General features: G+C 40.4%; 2 protein-coding genes across 12 annotated transcripts in view; one reads left to right on the top strand and one right to left on the bottom strand.

The window, feature by feature from the left end:
• The window catches only part of SDCCAG8 (SHH signaling and ciliogenesis regulator SDCCAG8), a 147,573-nt gene extending 125,925 nt beyond the window's left edge, over nucleotides 1–21,648 (top strand). For 4 of the 11 annotated variants that reach the window (XM_050950399.1, XM_050950396.1, XM_050950397.1 and 1 more), the window contains 3 exons: nucleotides 14,229–14,355; nucleotides 16,779–16,824; nucleotides 21,443–21,648. In XM_050950399.1, the coding sequence (XP_050806356.1) occupies nucleotides 14,229–14,355; nucleotides 16,779–16,814 (163 nt within the window). In that variant the 3' untranslated portion in view covers nucleotides 16,815–16,824; nucleotides 21,443–21,648. Of the gene's footprint in view, nucleotides 1–14,228; nucleotides 14,423–16,778; nucleotides 16,825–17,914; nucleotides 19,750–21,442 lie in introns of those variants that run through there. The other 7 variants (XM_050950391.1, XM_050950388.1, XM_050950393.1 and 4 more) reach the window with 6 other exon arrangements.
• AKT3 (AKT serine/threonine kinase 3) overlaps nucleotides 1–26,923 on the bottom strand; it is a 336,511-nt gene that overhangs the window by 18,930 nt on the left and 290,658 nt on the right. Inside the window, exons 14-15 of the mRNA XM_050950427.1 lie at nucleotides 22,129–26,791; nucleotides 3,658–3,764 (exon numbers count right to left, since the gene is read on the bottom strand). Coding sequence (XP_050806384.1) covers nucleotides 26,706–26,791 — 86 coding nt within the window. The 3' untranslated portion in view covers nucleotides 3,658–3,764; nucleotides 22,129–26,705. The remainder of the gene's footprint in view (nucleotides 1–3,657; nucleotides 3,765–22,128; nucleotides 26,792–26,923) is intronic.

The following is a 26,923-nucleotide window of genomic DNA, read 5'->3' as shown; positions in this document are numbered from 1 at the left end:
ATTAGTAGAAGAAAAAATGCTTCAGCAGAGCAGTATATCTACCTTGATGAATGATGATTATTCACATAAAGCAAATCATTTAATCTTTGTCCTTAACTGGGCATGTTCCTATTGATATATCATCAGGATTCGTATTTTTCTTTTTGAAAAATCATGAGCGTCTGGAATCCCTCATGTATCAGGAAGATACCAAAATCAGAGAGATGAACATAGTCAAACAAGATGTTTTCTTTTTCAGAGTAAAGCCAGCCCAAAGTCCATTATTGTCAACCTGTAACTTCCTATTTTGAATCTCCTTAAAGAGGAGAACCATATCTTTTCCTTCCTCAGCAGAGTTATACAAACATACGTGGAGTTAATGCAGCTTTCACACATCTTCTGTATGGGCTGCTATCTTTTCTTTTTTAATCTCCTCATTCCTCTCAAAGCCCAAGGGGACTGAAAATGGCCATCATAGACTTATAGACTCATAGACTCAAGGACTGGAAGGGACCTTGAGAGGTCATCGAGTCCAGTCCCCTGCCCTCATGGCAGGACCAAATACTGTCTAGACCATCCCTAATAGACATTTATCTAACCTACTCTTAAATACCTCCAGAGATGGAGATTCCACAACTTCCCTAGGCAATCTATTCCAGTGTTTAACTACCCTGACAGGAACTTTTTCCTAATGTCCAACCTAAATCTCTCTTGCTGCAGTTTAAGCCCATTGCTTCTTGTTCTATCATTGGAGGCTAAGGTGAACAAGTTTTCTCCCTCCTCCTGATGACACCCTTTTAGATACCTGAAAACTGCTATCATGTCCCCTCATGTCTACATAATCCACCTTCCTTCCAGACTAGAGGCTGATAATGTCACCTTTTCCACATTGTTAGCCTCTGTAGATGTGAGGAATCGATTAAGACCCTGGTTGCCCATGAGTGATCTTATTTGCTTAACCTGTAGGACCATCTGTGGAAGTGAAAATAAGTTACTAGATCTAGAAACTGGGGATGAAATATAAAACAAAAGATGAATTACTGTTACTGAATTAGACCCCATCTGTTATAGTCACCATGGCACAAGAAGGCTGTTATTGTATTGTAGTAGAGTGTGTCTGAAGAATCGAACATTTGGAAGGGTTAAGGGAGCTGAATTTCTCATTCTTAAAAGCGATTTGGGGGTGACCTAATGGAAATTTCCAACATTATTAAATGAAATAGGACCTGGCTAGCTACAGGAATTAATAGTGAGATGTGTCTGGTACCAGTCCAGCCAGGATGGTAGTAACTTATCTACTATCACTACATGTGATAGTTTTGGGCATTCTTTCCATAAAGATAAAGGGTAAAATCTTGTCCTCCATTGAAGCAAGTCTCTGAGGCCAAATTGTTTTTAAAACGTCTCTCATTTTTGGGTGCCTAACTTGAGACACCTGGGGCCTGATTTCTCTGAGGTGCTGAACACTGACTTCAGTTGGGGTTATTGGGTGCTCAACCCTTTCTGACATTTAGATATCTCAAGTTGGGCACCCCAAAATTGAGGATATTAATGTTGGGCCATAACTGCCCTGTGCTTCAGTTTTCCCATCTCTACAATGATACATTCTTATTTACCTACCTTACAGAGGGTTGTGTGAATTAGTTAAAGCTATAAACCACAATGAGAATATAAAGTGCTTATATATGTGTTAAGTATTGTTATATTATTATTTATAGATGGTGCAGGTAGCAATGCCTATAGTTAAGTTGACTTGATATTCCCCATTATAAGACCCTCTTTTAAATTGTTGATAATTTTGCCAGGTTCTCCAAAAAAATTTTGGAAAGGGTCAGCTGAAACATTTCTATGAATGAGATTAAGGAAAATATTTTGTTTTGCCTGTGTTAATTTTCCCCTTTAACTCTAACACTCGATGCTTTGGAACAGGGACTTGAAATTTGGCAGGGGGGTCATCATGGTATCAGGGAAGGTCGTCATGGTGTTATCATTTGTCATTCCCATTATAATGTGCCCAAATTTGGCCAATCTATAAGCCTCTCAAAATACGTAATTCACATTTATTAGAGACTTGCTAGAATTTGGCAGCTAAATTCCCTAATGATTCCCATTTGTACTAGGCTGCAGGGGCTAAGTAGGTCTTTCCCTGTGACTGCTATTCCAGGTTGCTCTGGTGCTGAGCACTGGAACTGAGAATAGGTAGCCTGTTTCTCTTATTTTGTCAGTGACCCCCTTCTGTTGCCCAGGCACTAGAAGACAAGGAAGAAACAGCCTGATTGGAATGCAGAGAGTTGAGAAATGGGAGCAGGGGGTGTTGCAGCTGGGGGGAAGCAGAGTGGAAGGAGGAGCAGCAGTCAGAGGAGAGATGTGTTAGTGAGGGATGTGGTTAGAAGTAGAAGGGGAAGAAGCTAGAGGATATAAAGGTGCAGAGTGGGGTGGGGGCAGGAAGCAGGAGCTAGGTGGTGGATAGGAGCTGAGGAGAAGAGAACAGGTGCTGTGGTGTGACTGGGGCAAGTGGGGGTGGTGGGCGAGAAAAAGGGGATAAGGAGAGAAGCTGAGGAGGAGAAAGGTCTATAACTACGAGAGGTTGCAAAGGTAACCGTATTTTTGGCGTTTTGTAAATTTTGAGTGCTGACTCTGCAAACTTGATATTCTTTTAAAGTATGTTTTTGGATGTAATTATTTATGAAGTGCACCCATTTAAACTACCTTGCACACTAATTATTTTGAGTATCTGGTAATGTGAGGTCAGAAATGTCAGGCCTGCTACTGGTACCACATAACCCAGTACAACCTGCTGCAGGTTGAGTCCCCAGCAACTAAGCTGGGAACCCCACTACTCACTGAGTGATGTGGGACATGCCAGACACCCACTGGAGTGAAAAACAATATCCATAAAAGGGTAATCTCCATCTGTTGCGGCTGCCTTGCAGCCAGCTCTTTGCTGAATAAAGGCTAGGGGATGAAACCCTGAACCAAACCCACTGTGGAGAAAATATTAGGTGCTTGGTATGGTAACTCAGCTTTGTGTTCCAGTATCTTCTGCATCTGTGCTGGCTTCCAAATGTCTTGGATCCACTGAGGGATGGACTTTGGTCCTAAGGCAAGTTCTGCCTCCTTATTCTCATTGCCAAAGGTTTGGGTACAATAGTAACTCTCTTCAAACTTACTTGTAAGGACAACATGCAGTGGTATGTCAAATGACCTAGAGGAGGTCAGTGACCCTAGAAAGTGCCAGAATCGATAGAGAGCTAGAGAAGTTTGAAACCAAACTAGCTGACACAGGTCAATGCAAGATACATTATACCTTTTTTTTGGGGGGGGGGGGGGGGGTGCAGGGGGGCACAAAGTGAACACAGGGTGGGTTTTGCAGTCTTATTAGCATCCAAGGTCAAACATCTCATTGCAACATCAAAACATATTTTATCAGTAATATCTTCTAGAAGTGGCTTTGCCAACGCCATCAGTACATATGCCCCAACACTTTCCTCCATTTGTGAAGAGAAGGACTTGTTCCGTCAGCAACTCAACAGTGTCATCAGTAAACAACCATGGCAAGAGTGACACTATTGATAAACTTCAGTGCTAGAGCTGGCTCAGATCACAAGATCATGTTGGTCCCATGGAATGAGAAAAATGAATGGCAATGGGCAAAGATTATTGGAGCTCTGCACCCACCAAGGACTGTGCATTACCGTCACCTACTTCCAAGGTAATCATCATCAAAGGGTCTTGTGGAGACACCTGAGACCTGGACACTGGCACCAACTGGATTTAATGGTCACCTGTAAAAAAAAACAAAAACAAAAAAAAAACACCTGCAGGATGTTCTCCATACTCAGTTTTCACATGCAGACTATGACACAGACCATGTGCTTGTGTGCTGCAAAATAAGGCTTTCATTATAGATATCCATCATACTAAACGCAGCTATTTTAGACCCCGGAATATCAATAATACAGAAGACCAAGAAAGGTGGTTCCAGTTCACTCAGGGAAGTTGTCATTGATTGCACCTCCGCTGAATTCTGGTGCAGCATGGAACAACACTCATGTTCACCTCAAAGCAGCCAGGAGCTCATTTCAACAAACAGCAAGGCAACGTGCTCAATCATACTGGCTCAGTTTGTGGTAGAATATACAAATTTACTTTGAGAATGAAGATCTAAGAGGTACATATGATGTAATAAAAGCAAACGAACAGGTCCTTTCGCTAAGAAGTCTGCTCCACTCAAATCTCTTAATGGTATCATCATCGACAGAATGAAACAGATGCAGTGCAGGGTGGAACAGCATCACAAACGTTATTCAGATAAAACCACCGTTTCTGAAGCAGCATTAAACGTAATCCCCAGGCAATCAATGCTTTATATAGAACCAAGAATACATGAACTTGAAAAGGCAGCCACCTGCCTGGCATCAGGAAAGGAGGGATTTCTGGCTGGAGTATGAAACAAGGAGAACTGGCTGTGCTTCAATATTGGCCCAATGTTTGTTTGTTTGGTGGGAAAGAGGGTACCCCAAGACATGAAGGATGCCAACAGTGTAACATTGTATAAAAATTAAAGAGATTTGTGTGATTGTAACAACTACATAGGAATCTCTCTCCTTAGCGTTGCTGTCAAGGCATTTGTACTGGCCATTCTCAACAGACTGCAAGTTCTTGCTGAACACATATATCCAGTCCGTGCAGCTTCCATGATGGTAGATCAACTATTGATATGGTCTTCACACTTAGACAACTTCAAGAAAATGGTCTGGAACAAGGAAAATCTCTCTGACCTTCATAGATCTTACAAAGGCTTTTGTCCTGACTGGCAGAAAGGACCCTTTTCAATTGCTAGAGAGAGTTGGCTGCCCTCCAGTTCTCCTTAGTTTGTTTCCATTCTTTCATGAAGACTACAGTCCAATATGATGATGATCCGTCTGACAGCTTTGAAAATCTACAGTGGTATCAAGCAAGGATGTGTTTGGCATTAACACTCTTTGGTATATTTTTCTCTCTGCTAATTAGTCATACTTTCTCATCTAGCACCAAGGATATAAATCTCTATACAAGATCAAATTGAAAACTCTTCAACATTGCATGTTTAGGAGAAAAAAGCAAGGTTAAACCTATGTTGATAAAAGCAGTACTTTTGCAGTTGGTATAGTGCTCTTTGCACATAGTGCAAGAATATCTTTCTTTGTGATGAATTTGGACTATCCATCAGTCTAAAGAAGACAATGATTATGGCACAAGGTGTGTTGACTGCCCAGGAAGTTTTAATAGCTGGCGCTACGCTAGCAGTTGTGCATGAGTTCTCCTACTTAGTATCAAATATATTGGATAACTTATATATAGATTACTAGCTTAATTCTCGCATCAGAAAGGCAGCCACCATATTTGGTCAACTGGCCAAGTCCATGTGAGATAACGGGAAACTGACATTGAACAGCAAAATATGGGCTTACCACATATGCAGCCTGAGCATGCTGCTGTATGGTGAGAGCTGGACCACCTACAGCAGGCATGCAAGAAAGCTAAACACTTTCCATACCTGTTGTCTTTATTTGTATTTTAAATACCAAGTGAGAAACCAAAATTCCTGATACTGAAATACACCTCTGCCCCAATATAATGCGGTCCTCGGGAAACCAAAAATCTCACCACATTATAGGTGAGATCACGTTATATCAAACTTGCTCCCCCCACCCTGTTCCTTGTTCCCTGACCGCCCCCTCCAGAGACCCCCATCCTTAATCACCCGCAGGACCCCACCCCCTACCCAATCCCCTGTCCCCTGACTGCTCTGAGCCCTATCCACCACCACCCCGCCCCCTGCCAGGCACTCACTGGCAGCGGTGGAAAGCGGAGCAGCCCAGCCCCAGCCTGCTCCACTCCACCACCTCCCAGCCGCAGCGCTCCGCTTCCCACTGCCAGTGAATGTGGGCAGGTTGGGGAAAGGATGCCCTCCACACTCACCAGCAGCGGGAGGCGGAGCACTGTGGCTGGGAGTTGGTGGAGTGGAGCGGGCTAGGGCCGGGCTGCTCCGCTTCCACCACTGCTGGTGAGTGCGGGGGGGATCCCTTCCCCCGAGCGACACGGCTGAGGCCAGGGCAAGAGAAGCAGAGCGGGCTGCTCTTGGTCCCCCACTAATCCCCCAGACCACTCTGGGACTGCGGGGCCCCCAAAAGTGCCTTCCCACAGCTCCTGCGCCCCCAGACCCTGGTAGAGGGGAGCCCCTGACCACCCCTGAGACCCTCTGCCCCTTATCAAACCCTCAGCCCCGTCCTGGCCCAGCACCCTAAACACACTGCTCAGAGCAGCGTGTCAGAGCTTTACCACATTGTATGCGAACCCGCCTTACATCAGGTCGTGTTATATCAGGGTAGAGGTGTACTTGAGAAAGTAAAATTGCCAAACAGACACAGATATTTGTTCACTAGGTCATCCTGCACTGGATGGATGATGCATTCCAAAGGATCTCCTGTATGGAGAACTTGTGGATTCTCCAAGGCCACTGGGCCAATCTAGGCTCAGGTTCAAGGATGTTTGCAGGAGGGATCTGAAAACTTATATCATCAGCACTGCAAACTGGGAAGAAGCAGCTAGCAACAGGCTACCCTGACTGTGCTGCACCAAGGAGGCAAAGAATCTGAAGACAGGTGGTTGAGAGAGAAGCAGAGAGTGCAAACGGAGAAAAGTGCAGCAGGCCTTAAGAACCATTAGTGCTGCACCAGTCTCATCTTCTGGCCCTGTGCCGTATACGTGCAGCATCTGTAACAAGGACTGCTACTCAAGAATTGGACTTTTTAGCAACTCATAACGCTGCAGCATGACACACAGTAACTGAACTGCTTTGGCGCTTACACCATTGTCTTTGGAAACCTAGTGTTGCCATCTACCCATCAACTAGTAATTTTGAATGTCACTGCTAAAAAAATGGTATTGGGGAAGGGCAGAAATTTACAGATGGATAGTTCTGCTTCGTTTTCTTTTAGTTTACAATTGACTTGTATTTGGTTTGTGCTTTCTGGATTTTTTTAACCATCTTGCTTCTAAGCACTATGTGCTTTTTAAAATTTATATAGGTTTTTTTTCCACAGATATGTGAGATTAACAAATAGCTGATGGATTTCAAAATCAATGTGAGATTGTCTTGATATTGGGTTATATTATACTCTTGCACCTTTGTGATTCAGGACTAACACTGTGGGCTCCCATGGATTTACTCATGAATTACACCACTGTAACTGAAAGCAGCTTCTAGTCCATTGTCTCTACTTAAAAACAAAAAACAATAAATTAAATGTTAGGAAAGGGACATTAAAAACAAGTGGGTTGCTGCTTTGCTTTCTGCCTAAAAAGAAAACCCTTTTCAATGTTGCTTTCTGTACAAACAACATGCTCTGGGCTTTTTTATGACCAAACTTATTGATGCTGAAAAAGAAATGATCTGTGTGCATCTGAACTTGTGATTCACCACTGCTCCTCTAGCCTGCAGTTATGCAGTTGTTACCATAACACTTATAGATTTAGGAAGACTCTCTTTTACTAAATGATTTATTACTCTTAGCTAAATTCCTTTGGCCATTGACTTTATTTCCAAGTCACTCTGTTCAGCTCAATTGGTTGCCTTCAGTTACCGTGGCAACCAGCAGATGGGGTTCTTTGACAAGGGTCAGCGGGGAGGCTGCTGCAGTATACAGGAAGAGCAGCTAAATAACACAGCTTTCAGCATTGACAGTCCTGCTCTGGCTGGCCAGGAGTAGTTATCAGATTACTTGTATTAAAACCTAATTAAGATGTGTGCCAGTAAATGCAGCATGGTTATTGGATTTGGTGATTTAGCTGCTGCAGGTTGCTGTAATTCAATCATACTACTTCAGCAAATTCAGCTATGCAGTGAAGAGTGGAAATGCCTTGCATGCATAACCTGATGGCACTAAAATAAGTAATCTTTTGAGCCCACTTCTTCAAGTCTAAGATCCCCAATCCTGCTCTTAAATTTGGATGCTGTCTGCAAACCCCAGTAGATCCGTTTATTGAAAATAAATGTACCATCCTCTCTTCTTTGTTCATTAGTCACCTGTGGGATTGTTGAGTATAATTTAGATTGCAAACTCCCCAGGGCAGAGACCTGTCAATATGTTTGTCTAAAGCCTCACTGTTAGAATAGACATACTAAATACTTCGCTCCTGTGAAGATATCATTTTGTCTGGTACACAGAAAATGTCAACATAACTTTGTTGTGTCACTATCATTTTGTGCACTGAAACTTTATTTTCTTTGGATGAGATTCACCGCAGTGTAGAAGGCTTGCCCATTACCCAGTGTGTCACCTACACTGAGCTCCCTGACAGCCTGAATAGTATTCTCTATTAGCTGGGATTCTTTTTACTTTGGTATTGTCCTTGCTCAATGTAATTTATGGGAGCTAAGAGGTACTGTATCCAGTCACTTCCTTTTCATCTCCATGCAGGTCTGTCCACTTAATGAGAACTCAGTAAGGGTACACCTGCAGTGCACGCACGCATACACGCGCACACACACACAGCAGTGAGTCTGAGAGCCCAGGTTGAGAGATTTGGGCTCATGCTACAGCACTAAAAATAGCAGTGTAGACATTTCCACTCAGGATCTGAGACCCACCCTCCTTTGCCAGGTTTCAGAGCTGAGTTCCAGACTGAGTGGGAAGGTCTTTGCAATTTTTAGCACTTTAGCATGAACCCAAGTCTGTAAACCCTGGGCTCTGAGACTTGTTGCCAGGTTCTCTAAAAACATAAGAACGGCCGTACTGGGTCAGACCAAAGGTCCATCCAACCCAGTATACTGTCTACCGACAGTGGCCAATGCCAGGTGCCTCAGAGGGAGTGAACCTAACAGGTAATGATCAAGTGATCTCTCTCCTGCTGTCCATCACCACCATCTCCCCCCCCCCCCCTTGCAGTGTAAGTGTACCCTAAGGGACCCTGGTTTTAGATTTAAGGCTATTTGTTGTGCAGAACATGAAGATGTGGGAGTTGATCCTGCAAGGTGTTGAGTACCCTCATCTCCTACTTCTTTGTAGGACCTGGCCCATAGTCTCTGCCCCAAGGAACTTAACATACTAACTGGGATTTCTGAGGGTTCAGTGTTGCATATACCTCATATTGGGCCACTCTGAAATAAAGCTGCATCTACATTCTGAATAGCACCACTAACAGGTGATTATTAAGGAGAATTTATTTTCTCTCTGAAACAAACTAAAGCTGCAGTTTTTAATGCCCCAAATCTTGTTTCCATTTTTTTATGTAACCAGTTGCCAACCTGTGCTTATGTCCCACACTATCTTTTGCTCCTTACCCCTCTGTGTAAATTGGGAATTTTTGTAATATGAGGCAACAGATGGAGAATAATTTTAAATACATGAGTTGTAGATGGGAGCTATTTCCTTTTGTCAGATTATGCTGTAAATGGTCTAAATGTAGGGTAGTGCTAGAATGGTTAGAATTTGTTTACATAACTGAACTGCATAATAAGTATTACTTCTATAACTAAAGACTTGTCACTCTTCGCTTGCAATAGTTTGCCTCTAATTGAATTATCTTTCATATACTTAAAGCAAGATGTGTCATCCTGGGTAGACAGACAATAAGGGCCTGACCCAGTAAGGCTTTAGGGCCACATGGGCTATCTGCCAAGGATCCAGTAGAATGTAAGACGTTGATTTTGATCTGTAAAGCATCAGATGTCCTGGGACCCATCTCTCTGGGAGACCACTGCTCTCCCTGTGCCGAGCTGCCAGAATTGGGATCAGTGAGGGTGCCAGAGCTGGAGCCCACTTATGAAAGAGAGGGGGCACCTGGAATGGCATTCTGTAGTAGGGCCATCTATCATTGCAATTTGCTTCCTCTGATACAAAATAGTGATGTGCAATATCAATGTGAAAACCAATTGCTTTGCTGTGAGGGTCTGGGAGGATGCTGATGTGTGGTTGTAGAGCTTAGCTACGGCTTTAGTTGCTGGTGATGTTAATTATTGAGTAAAGGAGTGTCCCTGGGGACCATGTTTTTAAAACTTGTCAAGGCACTAGGACAAAGGAGAGGTGGTGCCCTTTATGGAATATTTATAAATCAGTCCAAGTTCAGTTTATTATTTTAATTTATCTTGAAGTTGGTAGGAGTCAGACCAGGTTCTTAACACCATCAGCGTTTAGGAACCTGGAGTCAAAAAGTTTTCTAGACTTCAAGACGCTAAATGGGTAGGACAGAACTAATAGGAGATTATTTAAAGTTTTCCTTTGCTCTGTGTCTGTGAAGAAAGTAATTTATAATAGAAACTCCCTAGCCCTGACAGGGAATCTCTGGATGAAGAGTTCTAAGTGATCTATAAAAAGGGGTAAATAATACCTACCTTATAGCTGGTGTGCTAAAGCAGGGAGAGATTGTGATTGTCCTCACGACACATAGTGAGCAGGGGCGGCTCTAGGTATTTTGCCTCCCCAAGCATGGCAGGCAGGCTGCCTTCGGCGGCTTGCCTGCGGGAGGTTCCTGGTCCCGTGGATGCAGCGGCACGCCTGCGGGAGGTCTGCCGAAGCCACGGGACCAGCGGGCCCTCTGCAGGCATGTCCGCCGAAGGCAACCTGCCTGCTGCCCTCGCGGCGACCAGCAGAGCGCCCCCTGTGACTTGCTGCGTGTGGCATGCTGGTGCCTGGAGCCGCCCCTGATAGTGAGCCAGTGACCGAGCAGGGAATAGAACCCAGCTGTCAACTTTTCCTAGTTTGGTGTCATGTCCTCTATAACTACACTGCTTCACAGTAGATATTGCTTCCGCTCTTACGCTGGAAGGGATATATTGCTTCTGGAAGAGGGACTGCATCTGTTTACACAAAAAGGACACAATTTCTAGGTCCCTGAAATCACACAACCAGAGTAAAGAAATATATACAGTAGTGAACTTGTGTGTTAATGTGTTATGCCTTAGAAGTTATACAAGGTATGAGACTAATTAGAAATACTTTCTGTGCTATCAAATGGTATCTTTGTTCACTTAGTTGGCAGCCTAAAACCAGCTGTCAGGATTTGCAGCTTGCTGGGTTGTGCTTACAGCTTCTTTCTGATCTCCAGTACATGGTAATAAAGCTTGTAAAATCAGCTCCATGTGCACATGTGCTAACATGATAATAGACATTGCTAAATACATAGCAATATAGTCCACACCAAGAGGACCATGTGGTCTGAAACGTGGCTGTGCAGCAGCACTATTGCATTAGTATGGGAGAAAAATCATATTATGGCACATAGCAGACTGGAAAATGTAGTTTTGGCATCATCCTCTCACATTGTCTTATTCTTTTCAACCTGGTTTTGTGCAACTTTTATTATGAAGAAAGTGTGGTTTTTTTAGTCTCGGCTCAGGAACCATTTACTAGTGCCAAAGTTGAACAGGGCAGTTTCTAAAAGCGTATATATTGCAAGGTGGCCAGATGCAGAGCTGATGTATGTCAGTTCAGTTGGTTTATTTTACACCTCAGTTGAGAGATAATAAAGTACATGACAGTATTACTGCATAGAAGCTTTCAATTCCATCTCCAGTTTGTCATTAGAGGTAGTTTAGGGGCGTAGCCATAGTTCAGCCTAGGTCATGTCCTTTCTTTCATGTGAGCCCTGATTCACCAAGATACTTAGCACATGCCTAACTTTGTGTGTAAGTTGTCCCATTAACATCATGTTTAAAGTTAGGCTTAATTGCAAGCCTAGCACAATAAATATGCAGGCCCTTAGCAACAATCACCCTACCTTGAAGAACTTAGTATTAAAAGACCTAAGCCACAAAGTTTGGATCCATGGCCCAAGCCACTAAACTTCATCTATATTCGGTGGTGGTCATGTCCAGGGTTTTGGTTCAGTCTGTCCTAAGGTGGGGTCAGCTCTCCTGTTCCGATCTGGTTCCAAGCTCCCCAGTGTTATGAGGTGCTTGGCTTCGGGGTGTTGGGTCAGACCCATCTCAGCAACATCTCTCAGTATTTTCCCCCCAATTCATTTGATCATCAAGAAACTGCCAAGATGTCATTCAAAAAATAAATGTCTAATGCGCTTTTAAAAGCTGAGCATGCAGATATTTCCTTACAAAATTGTGTTTTCTTCTTCCATGCATTCTGGTAAGGGGTTGTCTTTGTAGGGTTTGTCAGAAGTGCTGATTGTTTAGGGGGGAAGGTAGTATTTCTTCGCACAGCTAACCTGTGGAACTCCTTGCCAGAAAATGTTGTGAAGGCCAAGACTATAACAGGGTTCAAAAAAGAACTAGATAAATTCATGGAAGATAGGTCCATCAATGGCTATTAGCCAGGATGGGCAGGAATGGTGTCCCTAGCCACTGTTTGGCAGATGCTGGGAATGAGCAACAGGGGATGGATCACTTGATGATTAACTGTTCTGTTCATTTTCTCTGGCGCACCTGGCAGTGGCCACTGTCTGAAGACAGGATACTGGGATAGATGGACCTTTGGTCTGACCCAGTAGGGCCATTCTTATGTTGGGTGTTAACAGACACTGTACTTGCAATGGCCCCAGTTGGAAGGTCAGCATTTACTCCCAGTTACTGTAGTGGCATTTGAGATACCACAGTATTTCACTCTAGTGCTACCCAAGGAAGGATTCAGTTGTTAATGGCACCCAGCTGTATAAATGTAAACAGATATGACAAAGGAGTCCATTTACGTTTTCCTTCGAACAAAGCAACCTGCAAGCACTAGTACAGTAATGGATATGAGCTCTTCAGATTATCTGAGGAGCTGTTTGTATGCGGCACTGGTGTTCCTGTGCAGAATACTACAGTAGTTGTGTGTTTCATGAACATAGGTTCTGAGTGTCTAACCTCAATTTGAAAGCCCTGTATGCATTATTTTGGCCAGGTAAATGTAGATGTAACACTTCCAATAGTATATGCTCTAGCTGTACTCAAGACTTTATTGTTGAGCCATATCGTGACTGCTTTCAGACACCACCTGTTATAGTGGCCCTGTGTGCCACTTGTTCCCTCCTGATATCCATTTTGTACAGTGACTGTCTCCTCCTAATACAGCACCGAGCACAGGAATGGCCCCTTTCTGATTAGGACCTTTGGGAGCTCAGGCAATGCAAATAATAATCCCTTTGTATTCGTCTGCTTTGTCATTTTAGAGTCTATTTTATTGAGGTTTTTTGGTTTTCATAATTCATCATAAAACTTACTGAACACTACTCCAGGAAAGTATCCATGAACTTGAGCAAGTGAAGTGCATTTGTTTAAATACAACTTCCAGCTTGTTTGCTTTTTACTTTCCTTACGGCAGGAAATAGCAGTTTTTTCCTTTTTCACTATTCCCTGAGAAGGGTGCTGGCTGGCACTCCACCTGATAGACTGGCACTATAGAGCTAGAGGAGTGATTGGGTTTTTCATGACACAGCGGTAAAAGTTCCTGAGGCCTGTTTTTCCTATTATCGATACGCTTGGCAAGTTCTGAAGCAGCATTTTTCATACATTGCCTATCTCTAAGTTTATCGGCAACTGAATTTTTTTTCCCCATTTGTGTGTATGTGATGAAATCAACATTTACCAACAAAAATCTAATCCTTCCAACCCTAATTATAGACCAGGCTTTTGTGTTTTCAGTCTTATTCACCATTTTATTCCCCTAGGAATCCCTGTCACTGTATTCAAAGTTCATTGACCAGTTTCAAACCATCTCTTCCCCCTCTTTTAGTTAAGACCAGGCTTATTTGGAGAAGCTAAATGAATGTTGCTTCCTGGGAGGAGCATTGGGACTCAGTGTAGGTTGTGAAAAGCAGTATGTCCAGGTTGGGTGTGATATGGTATCACACAATTGGTGAGCTTGGATTTTATTAGCTGTCTGGATTAGTGTTGATGTAGGAAGTTTCCAGCGATGCTGATTCTGTTGCATTCTGAAGGCAGAAGCCCTGCAACTGTAATATCCCGTTGACTCCTTTTCCAGTAGGAGAGGAATATGATATATGCAATTCTGAAATACACATACTAGCATGTGGGTTCTGTTTAATTTGTTAGCCCTTCAGCTTTTAATTGAAAATAGAAAACATTTTAAAATGCTCTTCTTTAAGGGATGGAGATGAACTATATTAAATATCCTCTGCAGAACAGTTCACTCCAGCATGATGACCAAGCTGAACTCTATTGTCATATATAAACTGTGCTCTTGTGGGTTCATATCAAAGCCCTTGTGGTAAATTCCAGAGCCCTGCTGTATCCTATTCTCTGTTTTATCCAGGTTACACCAGCTTGATAAGCATTGCCAAACCACTGCCCAGCAGCTAGTGGAGTTACTCAACAAACAGAATCAGCTCTTCAGAGAGAGGCAGATGCTAACAGAGGAGGTGCAGTTCCTGCGCACACAGGTACCATGCCAATACTGGGAACAAGAGAAAAGAAAATCATAGGGAAATGTCCTGCAGCCATCAAGAAAGAAAACCACCATGAAATACAATCTTCAGAGTACAGAAATAATTCATTGATTAAAGGGGATGGCAGGGCAGTTGATGATTGAGTGTAGGTTTAATCGGTGTGGGTACAACTAAGAAAATGCTGTGAGATGCAGCTAAGCAGAACAAATACTACTTGTGTCATTAATTCCAATCAGAAATTTTTGTTTCATCCTTCATGTCATATGATAGTAGGCAACAGAAAATTCCTTGTTTAACATCATTAGCATGTAGTATTAAAACGCAGAACTGCCTCTCAACTTGAAACATAATCATCTTGAAAACTCTAGTTTTAGGTTGTAATGCCTGAGACCCTCTCCCCCCCCCCGGTTCTGGGTTTGCAATCTCATTTCCCTGTTTACATAAAAAGTTTTTTGCCTCCCCTGTTGCAGTGTGAAAACCCACCCAAACAAGGGAGACAGTTCACTGTTTCCCCTGTGCAGTCTGTCAGTGGGGATCTGTATGGGCACAGCAGTCTACCCTAGCACAAGTAATGGCAGGATTTAGGCCTTTCTTATGTAGGGTGTAGTCTGCCCATTACTGTTAAAAGTAACATTTTTCAGACACTGATTTTTAAGTTGGATGCTGCCCCTTTAATCATTCACTACTTTGGAAAGGAGGAAAAGAATCGTGACTTTTTAAACTGTAACTGAACTGCTGAATTCAAGGTTGTCTCCAAATCTAGCACATAATGAAGCCTTTGTTTCTGTGACTAAGTAAATTAACTGATTTGACCGTATCACTGTGATACCAAGCCCTCTGGCTCAAGAACAGAGCAAGTTTCTGGGTTCATACGTGAAGTTTGGACTTTCATTAACATGAACAGGACCAAGAGAGGGAATTTGTAGTACCAAACTGCAGCATGAAAGGAAAATCAGTGTTTTAATCATGCTATTGTTCACCCCAAAGTAGGCTAGTATTAGCATGTGCATGGCAAATACCAGCATGCTTTAACCTAGAACTAAATAAAAACACACATTATCAGTGTGGTAACCATGGGAAAATGTTGTCTTTTTAATGCTGACTAGAGCACCCAAGTTACCAATTTTCACTATATCTAGAATAAATTACTGTCCTACCTCAGATTCACCTGTAGACGTTGGCAAATTTAATGGCAATCACTGTTTCATGTTTGAGCTCTTTAGAAGCTGAAGATGTTGCATTAAGAGAAAGTGAAATAACCCTGCACCAAGGAGAGCCAGAGACTCTCTGAAGCCCACTAAGGACTCTGAGATGTGGAAGATATTCAGTTAGAAAGCAGATGGGCAGCAGTACACAACCCTGACTACCTTCTATATGTTGTGCTGCTAACTACATTGAATATTGTTACCACTGAAAGTCTGTTTTGCAGTTGTAAAAGATGCATTTGTTAAAATAGGGAACGTGTGCTGCAGTCAAGGCTTTTTACCACCACCACCTAGCAGTTTTCAGCAGTAGATCTTAAAGTACTTCAGTCTAATGTACTGGTTGTAACACCTCTGTGAAGTAGAAAGTAGTGCAGCCAAACAGGGAGACTTGGAAGGAAAGAAGGTTGGTGACTTTTTAAAAATTTATTCCTGCAAAACAAGAACCTGTTATCCAGCTGATGTGTTTTTAAATAATATTGGATCCATGGGAACAGGAACATAGCTTAGCAGAACTGTATGGTGCACAAGGCAAATGTTTAAAGGAAACAAAGGACAATTCATTATAAGTTGGATATTTTAAGTCCAGATAAATATGAATTCCTTTAAGCTTCTTGTATTTTGTTCAAAAGCAATAATTTTGAGTATATGGCACTATTGATTCTATTTTGAGACTTCATATGATGCCACATTTCATATTTAAATTGATCACAATACCAGAACCAAATACTTGCCATGTCCATAAAAAATAATAGTAACCAAGAGTGGTGGTGTCACAATGATGCTGGTTAACATTGCTGATCTTTGCTGTACATAATGTGCAAGGTGAGCCTTGATCATCTAATCCCAAAGAGGTGCTGCTACTTAGTGCTTGTTGCTATTTGAAGATTAAAAAAAAGCCCAATAGTTGTGGGGTTTGGGGGTTTTGGGGTGTGTATGTGTGGGGGAGGGGGTATGGATGATGTTTCATTCAGTAAGTACAGAGCATTTTTTAAGAAATGCCCAGTACCGTAGCCACCTGCATTTCTGAGTGTTCAATATATAATTCTTTTAAATCCCATTATGATATATCAGTAGCTGTTCAGATTGCTTGAAAGTCTGGCCTGAATTTTTTAATTGTACACAGTACTCTTTCAGCTAAATTTATTGTTGCATATTTCATTTGCAACTTTGAATATGTGCAACTGAAATGTCACTAACTCTTTATTTCATGAGGCAGATAGAGGCATGAAGCTCATACGTGGATGCTGATGGGGACAAGGTAGGAACCTGGATGGACAGGAAAAAATGAGGACTAGTCACTAAAACTTTAATGCAGATTTTTACATAAATAAGGTTTTAGGTAGAGAAAGACATTTGTCTTGTGGTCTAAAATGGAGATTGAAGGCTGGCCCCTATGATTATTATTCAAATTTGTATGTGATCCTATAGCAGAAACTGCTTTTTTCTTTAAAATTGTAGCAATTGCTGTATTTAATATTGGTATGAATAGAGGTCAATATCGGAAAACGAAGAACAGGTTTACATTAGAGCTGTCAATTAATTGCAGTTAAGGTCACATGATTAACAAATTAATCACAATTAATTGCACTGTTAAACTACTAAACAGAACACCAACTGAAATTTATGAAATATTATTGGATGTTTTTCTACATATTTAAATATCTATTTCAACTAGAACACAATACAAACTGTACAGTGCTCATCTTATATTATTTTTGATAAACAAAAAATTGTATTTTTCAATTAACCTCATACAAGTACTGAAATGCAATCTCTTGTGAAAGTGTAATTTACAAATGTAGTTTTTTTGTTACATAACTGCATGCAAAAACAAAACAATGTAAAACTTCAGGAACCTACTTCTTGTTCAGCCAATTGCTAAAAGAAACAAGTTTGTTCACGTTTACAGGAGATAATGCTGCCCTCCTTTAATTTACAGTGTCACCAGAAAGTGAGAACAGGCATTTGCATGGCACTTTTGTAGCCGGCATTGCAAGGTATTTACCTGCCAGATAAGCTAAATATTCGTATGCCCCTTCTATGCTTTGGCCACCATTCCAGAGGACATGTTTCCATGCTGAAGACGCTCGTTTTAAAAAAAATGTTAATTAAATTTGTGACTGAACTCCTTGGGGGAGAATGGTATGTCTCCTGCTCTGTATTACCTGCATTCTGCCATATATTTCATGTTATAGCAGTCTCGGCTGATGATCCAGCACATGCTGTTCATTTTAAGTACAATTTCACTGCAAATTTGACAAAATGCAAAGATACCAGTGTGAAATTTCTAAAAAGGTAACTACAGCATTCAATTTATGGTGCCACAAGTATTCCTGTTCTTTTTGCAGATACAGACTAACACGGCTGCTACTCTGAAACTTGTCATTCGAAATGCCTTCCAAATCTGAGAGGGACAAGGTACAGCGCATGCTTTCAGAAGTCTTAAAAGAGCAACACTGTGATGTGGAAACTACAGAATCCAAACCACCAAAAATGAAAATCCAACTTCCTCCTGGTGGCATCTGACTCAGATGATGAAAATGAACATGCATCGGGCCAAAGTGCTTTGGATCGTTATCATGCAGAATCTGTCATCAGCATGGACACGTCTTCTGGAATGGTAGCTGAAGCATCAAAGGATATATGAATCTTTAGTGTATCTATCATGTAAATATCTTGCAATGCCAGCTACAACAGTGCTATGAGAACACCTGACCTCACTTTCAGGTGACGTTTTAAACAAGAAGCAGGTAGCATTATCTTCTGCAAACTTACACAAACCTGTTTGTCTGAGTGATTGGCTGAACAAGACTAATTGGCCTTGTAGGCTTTAAAGTTTTACATTTTTATTTTTGAATGCAGGTTTTATGGTACATAATTCTACAGTTGTAAGTTAGACTTTCACGAAAAAGAGAGTGCACTACAGTACTTGTATTAGGTGAATTGAAAAATACTATTTAGTTTTTACAGAGCAAGTATTGGTAATAAAATGAGCACTGTGCACTTCTTATTCTGTGTTGTAACAATATATTTTTGGATGTTTTCTACATTTTCAAGTATTTAAATAAATGGTATTCTATTATTGTTTAACAATGCAATTAATCGTACTGTTAATTTTTTTAATCACCTGTCAAATGACATGTAAACTAGGGCTGTCAACATGTAAATCATCTCACTCTTGGACAGCTTGGTCACACTGGTACCAATAATGCTAAACTACCTATATTCATATTCCCGAGTATACACTACTTTTTGTGCTGTAAATTCAATCCAGCTTTTTAAAATGGCTAGTTACATTTTAATCCGGTTACACAAGTGAGGAAAACAAAAATTGAGTATTACATTCAGCATCTGTATTTGGTATTTGCCTTAACAGACAAGTTACTTCCATTACACTCTAACCCTATGTTAATATGTCCCTTATTCTTAGCATTTAAAGGCCACAAAAGTGTCTAATGTTAAAGATGCTGCCTGGCCTACAGGGTTCGGAAAATCTTTTTTCCACAGAAATAGTCTAACATTTGCTGGACAAGTTCTTGGTATTTTACTGATTTAACAAAAAGGCCAGTCCTGCTAGTTGTTCAGCTACCACAAGGAATGGGACTTGAGGGCTCTTAGCACCTTCTACAATGTGTTAAGCACCTGATTGGTACTATTACAAGTTAAGAGGTTTTAAATGCTGGAGAAAGTGGTCAGTGTGAACTACACACTTTATCTCTAGCTTGCTTGCTAGCATATATATACCTGCCCCTGGAAATTTCCGCTACATGCATCTGAGGAAGTGGGTATTCACCCACAAAAGCTCATGCTCCAAAACATCTGTTAGTCTATAAGGTGCCACAGGATTCTTTGCTGCTTTTACACTTTACAAGTAATACTAGCTGTTCCCTTATGACTGAGGGTGGCACCATGTTATTTTATTATAGCAACTTGCTCACAATGTAGTAAAGGTTCTGGAAGTTTTAAGTTACAAATAATTATTTTGAAAATATTTGTCCCACAGCCCAGCAGAGAATTTTAACTCCTCAATCCCCTCTCTCTGATACAGGTTGAATTTAATTAGCCATGGTCCTTCTGATTTCCCTTTGTTTCTTCCTGTCAAGAAACTCAAAGCATGTTCTTTACAACTGTCTCTCACATAGCTGCAAATGGGTTAAATATCGTCAATTGCTTGGTACACCACTCACTGGGCTGGTCCACACTAGGGGGGGGAAATCGATCTTAGATACGCAACTTCAGCTACATGAATAACGTAGCTGAAGTCGAATATCTAAGATCGGATTACTCACCCGTCCACACCGCGCGGGATCGATGTTCGCGGCTCTCCGTGTCGATTCCGGAACTCCGTTGGGGTTGATGGAGTTCCAGAATCGATATAAGCACGCTCGGGGATCGATATATCGCGTCTAGATTAGATGCGATATATCGATCCCCGAGCAATCGATTTTAACCCACCGATACGGCGGGTAGTCTGGACGAGGCCTCTGTCTAAGATGCTCTCAGGCCATGATCTTCATTCACAGATTTTAAGGCCAGAAGGGACTGTTATGATCATCTGGTCTGGTATGACACAGCCACTAATTCCTGCATGAAGTCCTTAACTTCTGTCTTTTACAAATAAACTGCTTCAAAACAAGGAGCCCAAAATTAGGGTCCAAAAGCCCTATTTACAAACCTACGTAAGTGGCCGGATTTCTAAAAGTGCTGAGTACTTTTAAAAGGCCACTGAAGTAGGTACCTAATCATGGCATTTAAGCTCCCAGTTTTGAAAATCTGGCTTCTGCTCTGAACTCCTATTGCTCCCAAATCAGGAGCACCAGCAATAATGCTGAGCTTTGTCCATACCCAACTATCAGAGAGAAGCTGTTTGGCTCCCTCCCTCGTTATGGTATATGAAGGTGGAATAATATACACAGCATAAAAAACAGTTGGATTGCGATAGACCCATCTGACATTGTTCCTTAGGTTAGTTCTGGGCACTGTATTGAGGGGTACATAACTATTCTCTCCCCTCAACTGCCTTACTAGACTGCTTGTTTACCAGATTATTGGCTTCTCTAAATAGGCCACATCTTCTTAAATAGCAGAATTCTCCTTGCTTAATCCAGTGCCTTCTGAATTCTAGGAGCAAATCAAGTCCTAATTACCTTATAAATTTTCAATAAAAGCTTCAGTCATCTAAAGACAAATTTCTGATGTTCTTACAGCTATTCTAAGTGGCCTTTTTCACAATTTACATGAAACATCTTTGATCAAAATGTAATCTAATTCAGAGTTTCATTCTAGATAGGTATCCCAGCTTAAATCTGTTCATTGGACCACCATTAACTAAGTACTGAAATGCAAGTGTTTACATACACACAATAGCTAGGAAGAACTGAAAACTTGCAAATTAGTCTTCCCACCAGAGGTTTCTTAACAGAACAGAAGCAGCTTCCTGTTTTGAGAAGGCAGCCCTCGCTATCTACAGTCTGAACAATTCACAGTAATTGCACAAACCTGCCTCCTCTTTCTTGGAAAGGAGAAAGGGCAGTACCTTAGACGTGCCCTAAAGCAAGAGCTCTTACTTACTGCTAAACATGAACAGTGTCTAGACCTCATGGAGATCTTGTTTTTCAGGAATCAAATGACTATGTTCTTACTACCTGTAAGATTTTTGATCTTGGAAAAAGCCAAGGACAGCAGGTCCACAGGAAGTATAACTTTGAAACAGCATTTGTTTACATAGTATTACCACATTTGTAACCACTGATGAATTTCTTTTCTGAGAACTTAACCTAACCACAGGAAGACGAGAGACAAACAAATTAGAAATTCAAGTAACTCTATGAAACACAAGCTATTTATTAAACCCATTTTTTATTTTTATCTTTCAGTTACCCTGTGTACCAGTCTGAATGCTGACCCAAAGCAATGTTTCAAGTGAAAGAAAACTTTTGCTGGTTAAGTTCAGTTGATTTACTTTAGCTGTTTCACACATTGCATTCAAAAACTTGTAATGATTTAAATGCAAGCACCTTTCCAAAGTTTGAAATAAGACTTCCAGCATGTGAGTTTTCCCAAGTGCTTCGGCGCAGGATCAAGTTAAGACAGCAGGTGCACAGGATGGATTTAACATTTAGTTTGTGTAATTTAAGAAAATATTTTAAATATATTTTGTAATTTATTCTATCATATGTGTCTTGTTACATATGTGAATACCAATAAATTTACCTGGATTTTTTTGTGTGTGTGTCTCATTTTGAATTTAAGGGGAAGCTGTGCAGTTATCTTTTGGCATATAATACCTTATTACTAAGGGTGACCAGCATATTTAAGGGGAAGGCATAGAGAGTTTCCAAGATATATAGCTAACTGGAAATTTTTTCCTTTAAACCGCCTTGCACAAGATTCCCTCAGTTAAGTTCTAGTCTAATGCTAAGTGTTTTATAATATGAAGTAATTTGCATGAGCTCTTGGTTAGCACTCAAATCAAATTTTGTAAAAATTAGCTTTCACAGACCAGAGAAATTCTTTCCTAGGTGATTAAACCACTAACATACCTTAATAAATATGTATTTACAGAACAAACACTTGCATGGAGCATCTCTCTAAAGATGAAATTCACATTGCCTGCATAAAGCTGGAACAACCGTCTATATTCACGTGAACTGCAGAAGTAAGGTAGGTGAAATTCGCCTCAACTCATGTGGTAGTAGCATCCTGTATGACTCTGATCACATCCTGAAGCTTCTTTAAAGTACACTCTGTAGTGATCTATGCTTCCGTAAAGAGAGAGGCCTGTGTAACCATTAGGTGACCAAAGTAATCCAAGCTAATTCAAAGCCTTTAGAACAACATACATTTTCTTATTTAAATACAACTAGTAAAACCATTGCTACATTTAGCTGAGTCATAAGAAGCTTGGTGCTTTTTGCAGGAGTAGATGTTGACTTTAAGTGATAGAAATTGGATTTGAAAGATGTCAAATTAAAGGTTGTACATTTATCAATGAGACTGTACAGCAAGGTAACGGGCCATCCGATTATTCCATGCATGATAAAAAAGGGAAATCATGATGTACATATTTTATAAAAATAAACTAGGTGGGGGCCTTTCAGATTTCAGAACTGGATGATCTTCCTGAAATTAAAAAAAGTACTAGATGTCATGATCAATAATGTTTAAACTAACGCTCACACTTGAGATATCATCTGATTTGCAATACAATGAAAAACTAAAGCAGATTTTCACCACCTTATATGGCATAAGCTAAGAATTTTATCCTACATATAATATCCAATATAAAAAATACTTCATTTGCAGCTAACTTCAACATATGTATTTACAAAACTTCAGAACAAAAGCAGCATTAATAAACACAGAAGTAGCAGATTGACATAGTGCTTTATTTAAGCTGTCTGTACGAAGGAAAATAATGTGCATCCCTATCATATACATGTAAAAACTAAGGATGTACAGCGTACAAAAACAGTTTCTTGTAGTTATTTCACATCCTTGTGGGTCATATACTTAAGGAAATAAACAGTTTTAAGTATGACCAACAGTAATATGGTTTCTTGGGTTCATAGTTGTCTGCTTAATATCCTTAACCACATGACTAGATCTTGCATGTATCTAACGAAAGCACTAGCAAGATCAAGAAATGTCAAACTCTAAAGCTACAGGGAGGTAATTCATTTACCAATTTAGAGGTTTTTTTATTTAAATAAATACTTTACATTTCATGCTTGCCTGTAATGCACTACCAGGAGCAAGATAAGGAAATTCTACTGTAGACAGTACAAACAGTAGCAGCAAAGTGTGTACATTGAGGTGTAACATATAGACCCTGCAGTTAGTAAGGAAGGACCTTACTTTTGTACTCTAGGAGAAGCACATGGCCCCTGCAAGAACAGTCAGCTTTAAGAAGCCACAAATAAAGATGACATGACATGTCAAAAGAAAAATGTAAAACAATACTGGAATATATGTTCCTTTAGCAACAGGAATGTATTGGATTAGTGTGGAAAGCAAAGCTGTGTGCAAAACTGCCAAAATCCAAACAGAAATGACATTTCCTCAAAGATGGCTGCAGTATAAGAGGGCATACTGTATGTCAAGGAAGACAGTACAAGCTGGAGTCAAAGTCTGAAATGTACTATGACTGGAAGGCTTAAGGTACCAGCTACCGACTGCTGTCCAAATCCAAACTACAGCTGAGGACAAGCAGAAGAGAGAGATGCTTCAGCTATCTCTCTCAGCACAGCTTTAAGATTTCTCTTTTGTCTGTTTCTAACACTGGTAGCAGAAGTCAGGAATTCCCAAACTCCAGGCAGCATTCAGTTAGTATTAACTGTGTCAGTAATAAACTTGATAACGGTAATTGTTGAGACAGGTTATGCAATTCAGAGTGAAGTCTTAAAATTGTCAAATAATTCACTAATTGATATTTACTGCAAACTAAATTCCAACTACATAAGCAATAATGATCTAGCCACAGGGCCTGCCCTACACATGAGGAAACAGCCCGAAGCACAACCCTGGCTTCTCTTTAACTTCAAGAAATGCACAAGGTATTTATTGCTAACAGAAACTGAATATTAGAATGGAGGCATATATTGGAGATATTTAATCAACACAGTTTGTCTGCATCTATGAGGCATTTCTAGAGAACTATTCAATGCTCTAATTAGTTCATTTAAACCATCACTATTTCAGTGTCAAAATTTTTAGAAAAAGGTGCAGAATGTGATGTATTTATTGTGCACCTTTCCCTCTGAAGTGCCATTCTCTAAAGAGGAGTAGTGTTACAAGGTGATAGGATGAGATCATATGTGGTTAGTGCAGGGGTCGGCAACCTTTCAGCAGTGCTATGCCAAGTCTTCATTTATTCACTCTGATTTAAGGTTTTGCATGCCGGTAATACATTAGAAGGGTTCTGTCTATAATATATAACTAAACTATTGTTGTATGTAAAGTAAATAAGGTTTTTAAAATGTTTAAGAAGCTTCATTTAAAATTAAATTGAAATGCAGAGCTCCCCAGACCAGTGGCCAGGACCCAGGCAGTGTGAGTGCCACTGAAAATCAGCTCGTGTGCCGCCTTTGGCACTTGTGCCATAGGTTGCCTACCCCTGGGTTAGTGCATACACAAAAAGATACACCTCTTATCTGTTGATTATTAAAGATAAAACTTTGCTTAGGTAGAAACATGAAAAATTATCTGAATGAGTCTGTCTTAGCTGCCTTGCTAAAATGCCCATCTACCCCTTGACCACCTCAGCACATCCACTGCCAGCAGTGATCTTCATGCTAAGATATCTAAACTTTAAACAGCAAGAGGATAAGGCATCTGCATATGAACATTTCTTCTTTCAAAAGTCATTTACCAAGTGATACAATGCTATCAATAATACTCTGTGATATCACATTCTACATGGGAGCTAACAAGGTACTTCAATAATAATCCCAGGGTTTTCTGATGTCATTAGCAAGGGCACATACTCACCCTTACTGCACTTCCTGGCAACTTTGGAATATTCCAACTCCTAGCACCAAAAGGTTTATTATTAAAATGATCTTTAATGAAGACCAAAGCTAAGGTTTGTGCACACATCCTGCTAAATACAGATCTTCAGAAATGAAAAGACAACATTTTCCTTTCAGTGTGGTGTTTACCATGATGGTTTAAATTCAGTCAGTCAGTTATCATAGTCATACTTCACATGCTGGGTTTCATTACCTACTTGGTTCAGGGCAAATGTTCCCATCAATCTACTGTTTGCAGAATTATAATAAAGTGCTTTTCTTGAAATCATTGTGGTCTCAATTGTTTGTATTTTCTCCATATAAAATCAAAAATTTCTGCTGTGCTGCCAGGCTTTTATATTACTTTAGTGGAGCACAGACATAGCATTTTTGACCTCTTGGCACATGGAGTTGGAATGTCCTCATCTACAGCACCAAAGAATTATGACAGTATTTCATCCACAAAAGCCCAATTCTAAGTAATATGTACAATTTCAGAGCCTTGTTAAAATTTCCACATGGGAGAAAAAGTGCGTTATTCTCTTCAGCTTGTACAGTCCTTCCCTATATTACAAAATAAACTGCTGTAAGCCTGTTCTAAGATGTAGCAGCATTTGCAAACATGACACATACAGTCCTTATCACTAAAAATAAATACTACCGCGGTATAACAAAAAATATATATATTCAGAGTTAAACACCTGGAGAAAAGCTAATTCACAAACTCAAAATAAAAACAAATATGGCAAACGCGTGTTTACCTTGGTGCACAAATTTTGGTGCAAAGCAATACCATTATGCCTGTCTACATTCTTCAGCCATCCGAGGTGATGTATATCAAGAAAGACAGAGAAAAGCATGAGAAAGATGTTATCTGGTGCAAATGATAAGACCTTTAAACAACTTCAAATGCTGCTTTTATGCCTTCGTTTCTTGCATGTAGAATGTTCAATTCTCCATGATTGCACATGAATCTGGAAGTCTAAGTGGCAGGCTGGGTGAGCCCAGCCCTTCTGCTTCTTCTGTAGCATCCAACAGTAATTAAAAAATAATATATATATATTTATATATATGAACAGTTACAAGTTCTTCTCTCAAATGTTTCCCAAACACATTCCAGCCAGATGTTAATGACATAGACCTGCTTCAAGTAATGATATGCCTAACAAAAACCTTGCATATTTACATCACCACCCTCTATCTTACTTTGTTCTGACCAGCACAAACAGATGCAAGAAAACATTATAAACTCGTCTTTTTAGACTAATTACAATTCTGATTTGTCTTCTAGCAGAAATGAGAAAATGCATTGGGAACCAACATGTTTCTTTTAGCCTCCACTGTATACAATGGAGGATTTAAGTCATCTCACTTCAAAAGATTTCAAAATTACTTCTTGACGTTGCTATTATACTGAGACAGTGGGAGCAGCAACAGGAGGAGACCTCAGACTGATACAAAATTTCATGCAAAAAACAAAAAGGCCTATTGGAGAGGGAGGGAACTTTTCAATTTTGAATGACCTCTGAAAGTGCCCCTGCAATCTTCATGGCTAGTACTGGTGGTGATGTTCAGGAATCGTTTTCAGTTATAAAACTAAGATGACAGTGAAGCAGAACAAAAAAAAAAGTTATTCTCGTCCACTTGCAGAGTAGGAAAACTGGGGGAAATGTGGTCGCCTCTCATTGTCCATGCAGTCCATACCATCCTCATCATCTGTGGAAGGGGAAAAGCTTCATGTTTTAATTTATTCACCACAAAATTATTTTATTTTCTAAGTGTTGTTAAATAACATTATTTCAGTGACTGTTGTATAAAATGGGTCTAATTTAAGTAAAACCAGATAAA

The sequence above is a fragment of the Gopherus flavomarginatus genome, chromosome 4, assembly GCF_025201925.1.
Source record: "Gopherus flavomarginatus isolate rGopFla2 chromosome 4, rGopFla2.mat.asm, whole genome shotgun sequence".
Classification (NCBI taxonomy): Eukaryota; Metazoa; Chordata; order Testudines; family Testudinidae; genus Gopherus; species Gopherus flavomarginatus.
Note: the sequence above shows the minus strand (reverse complement) of the source record. Positions and strands in the feature narration are given on the sequence as shown.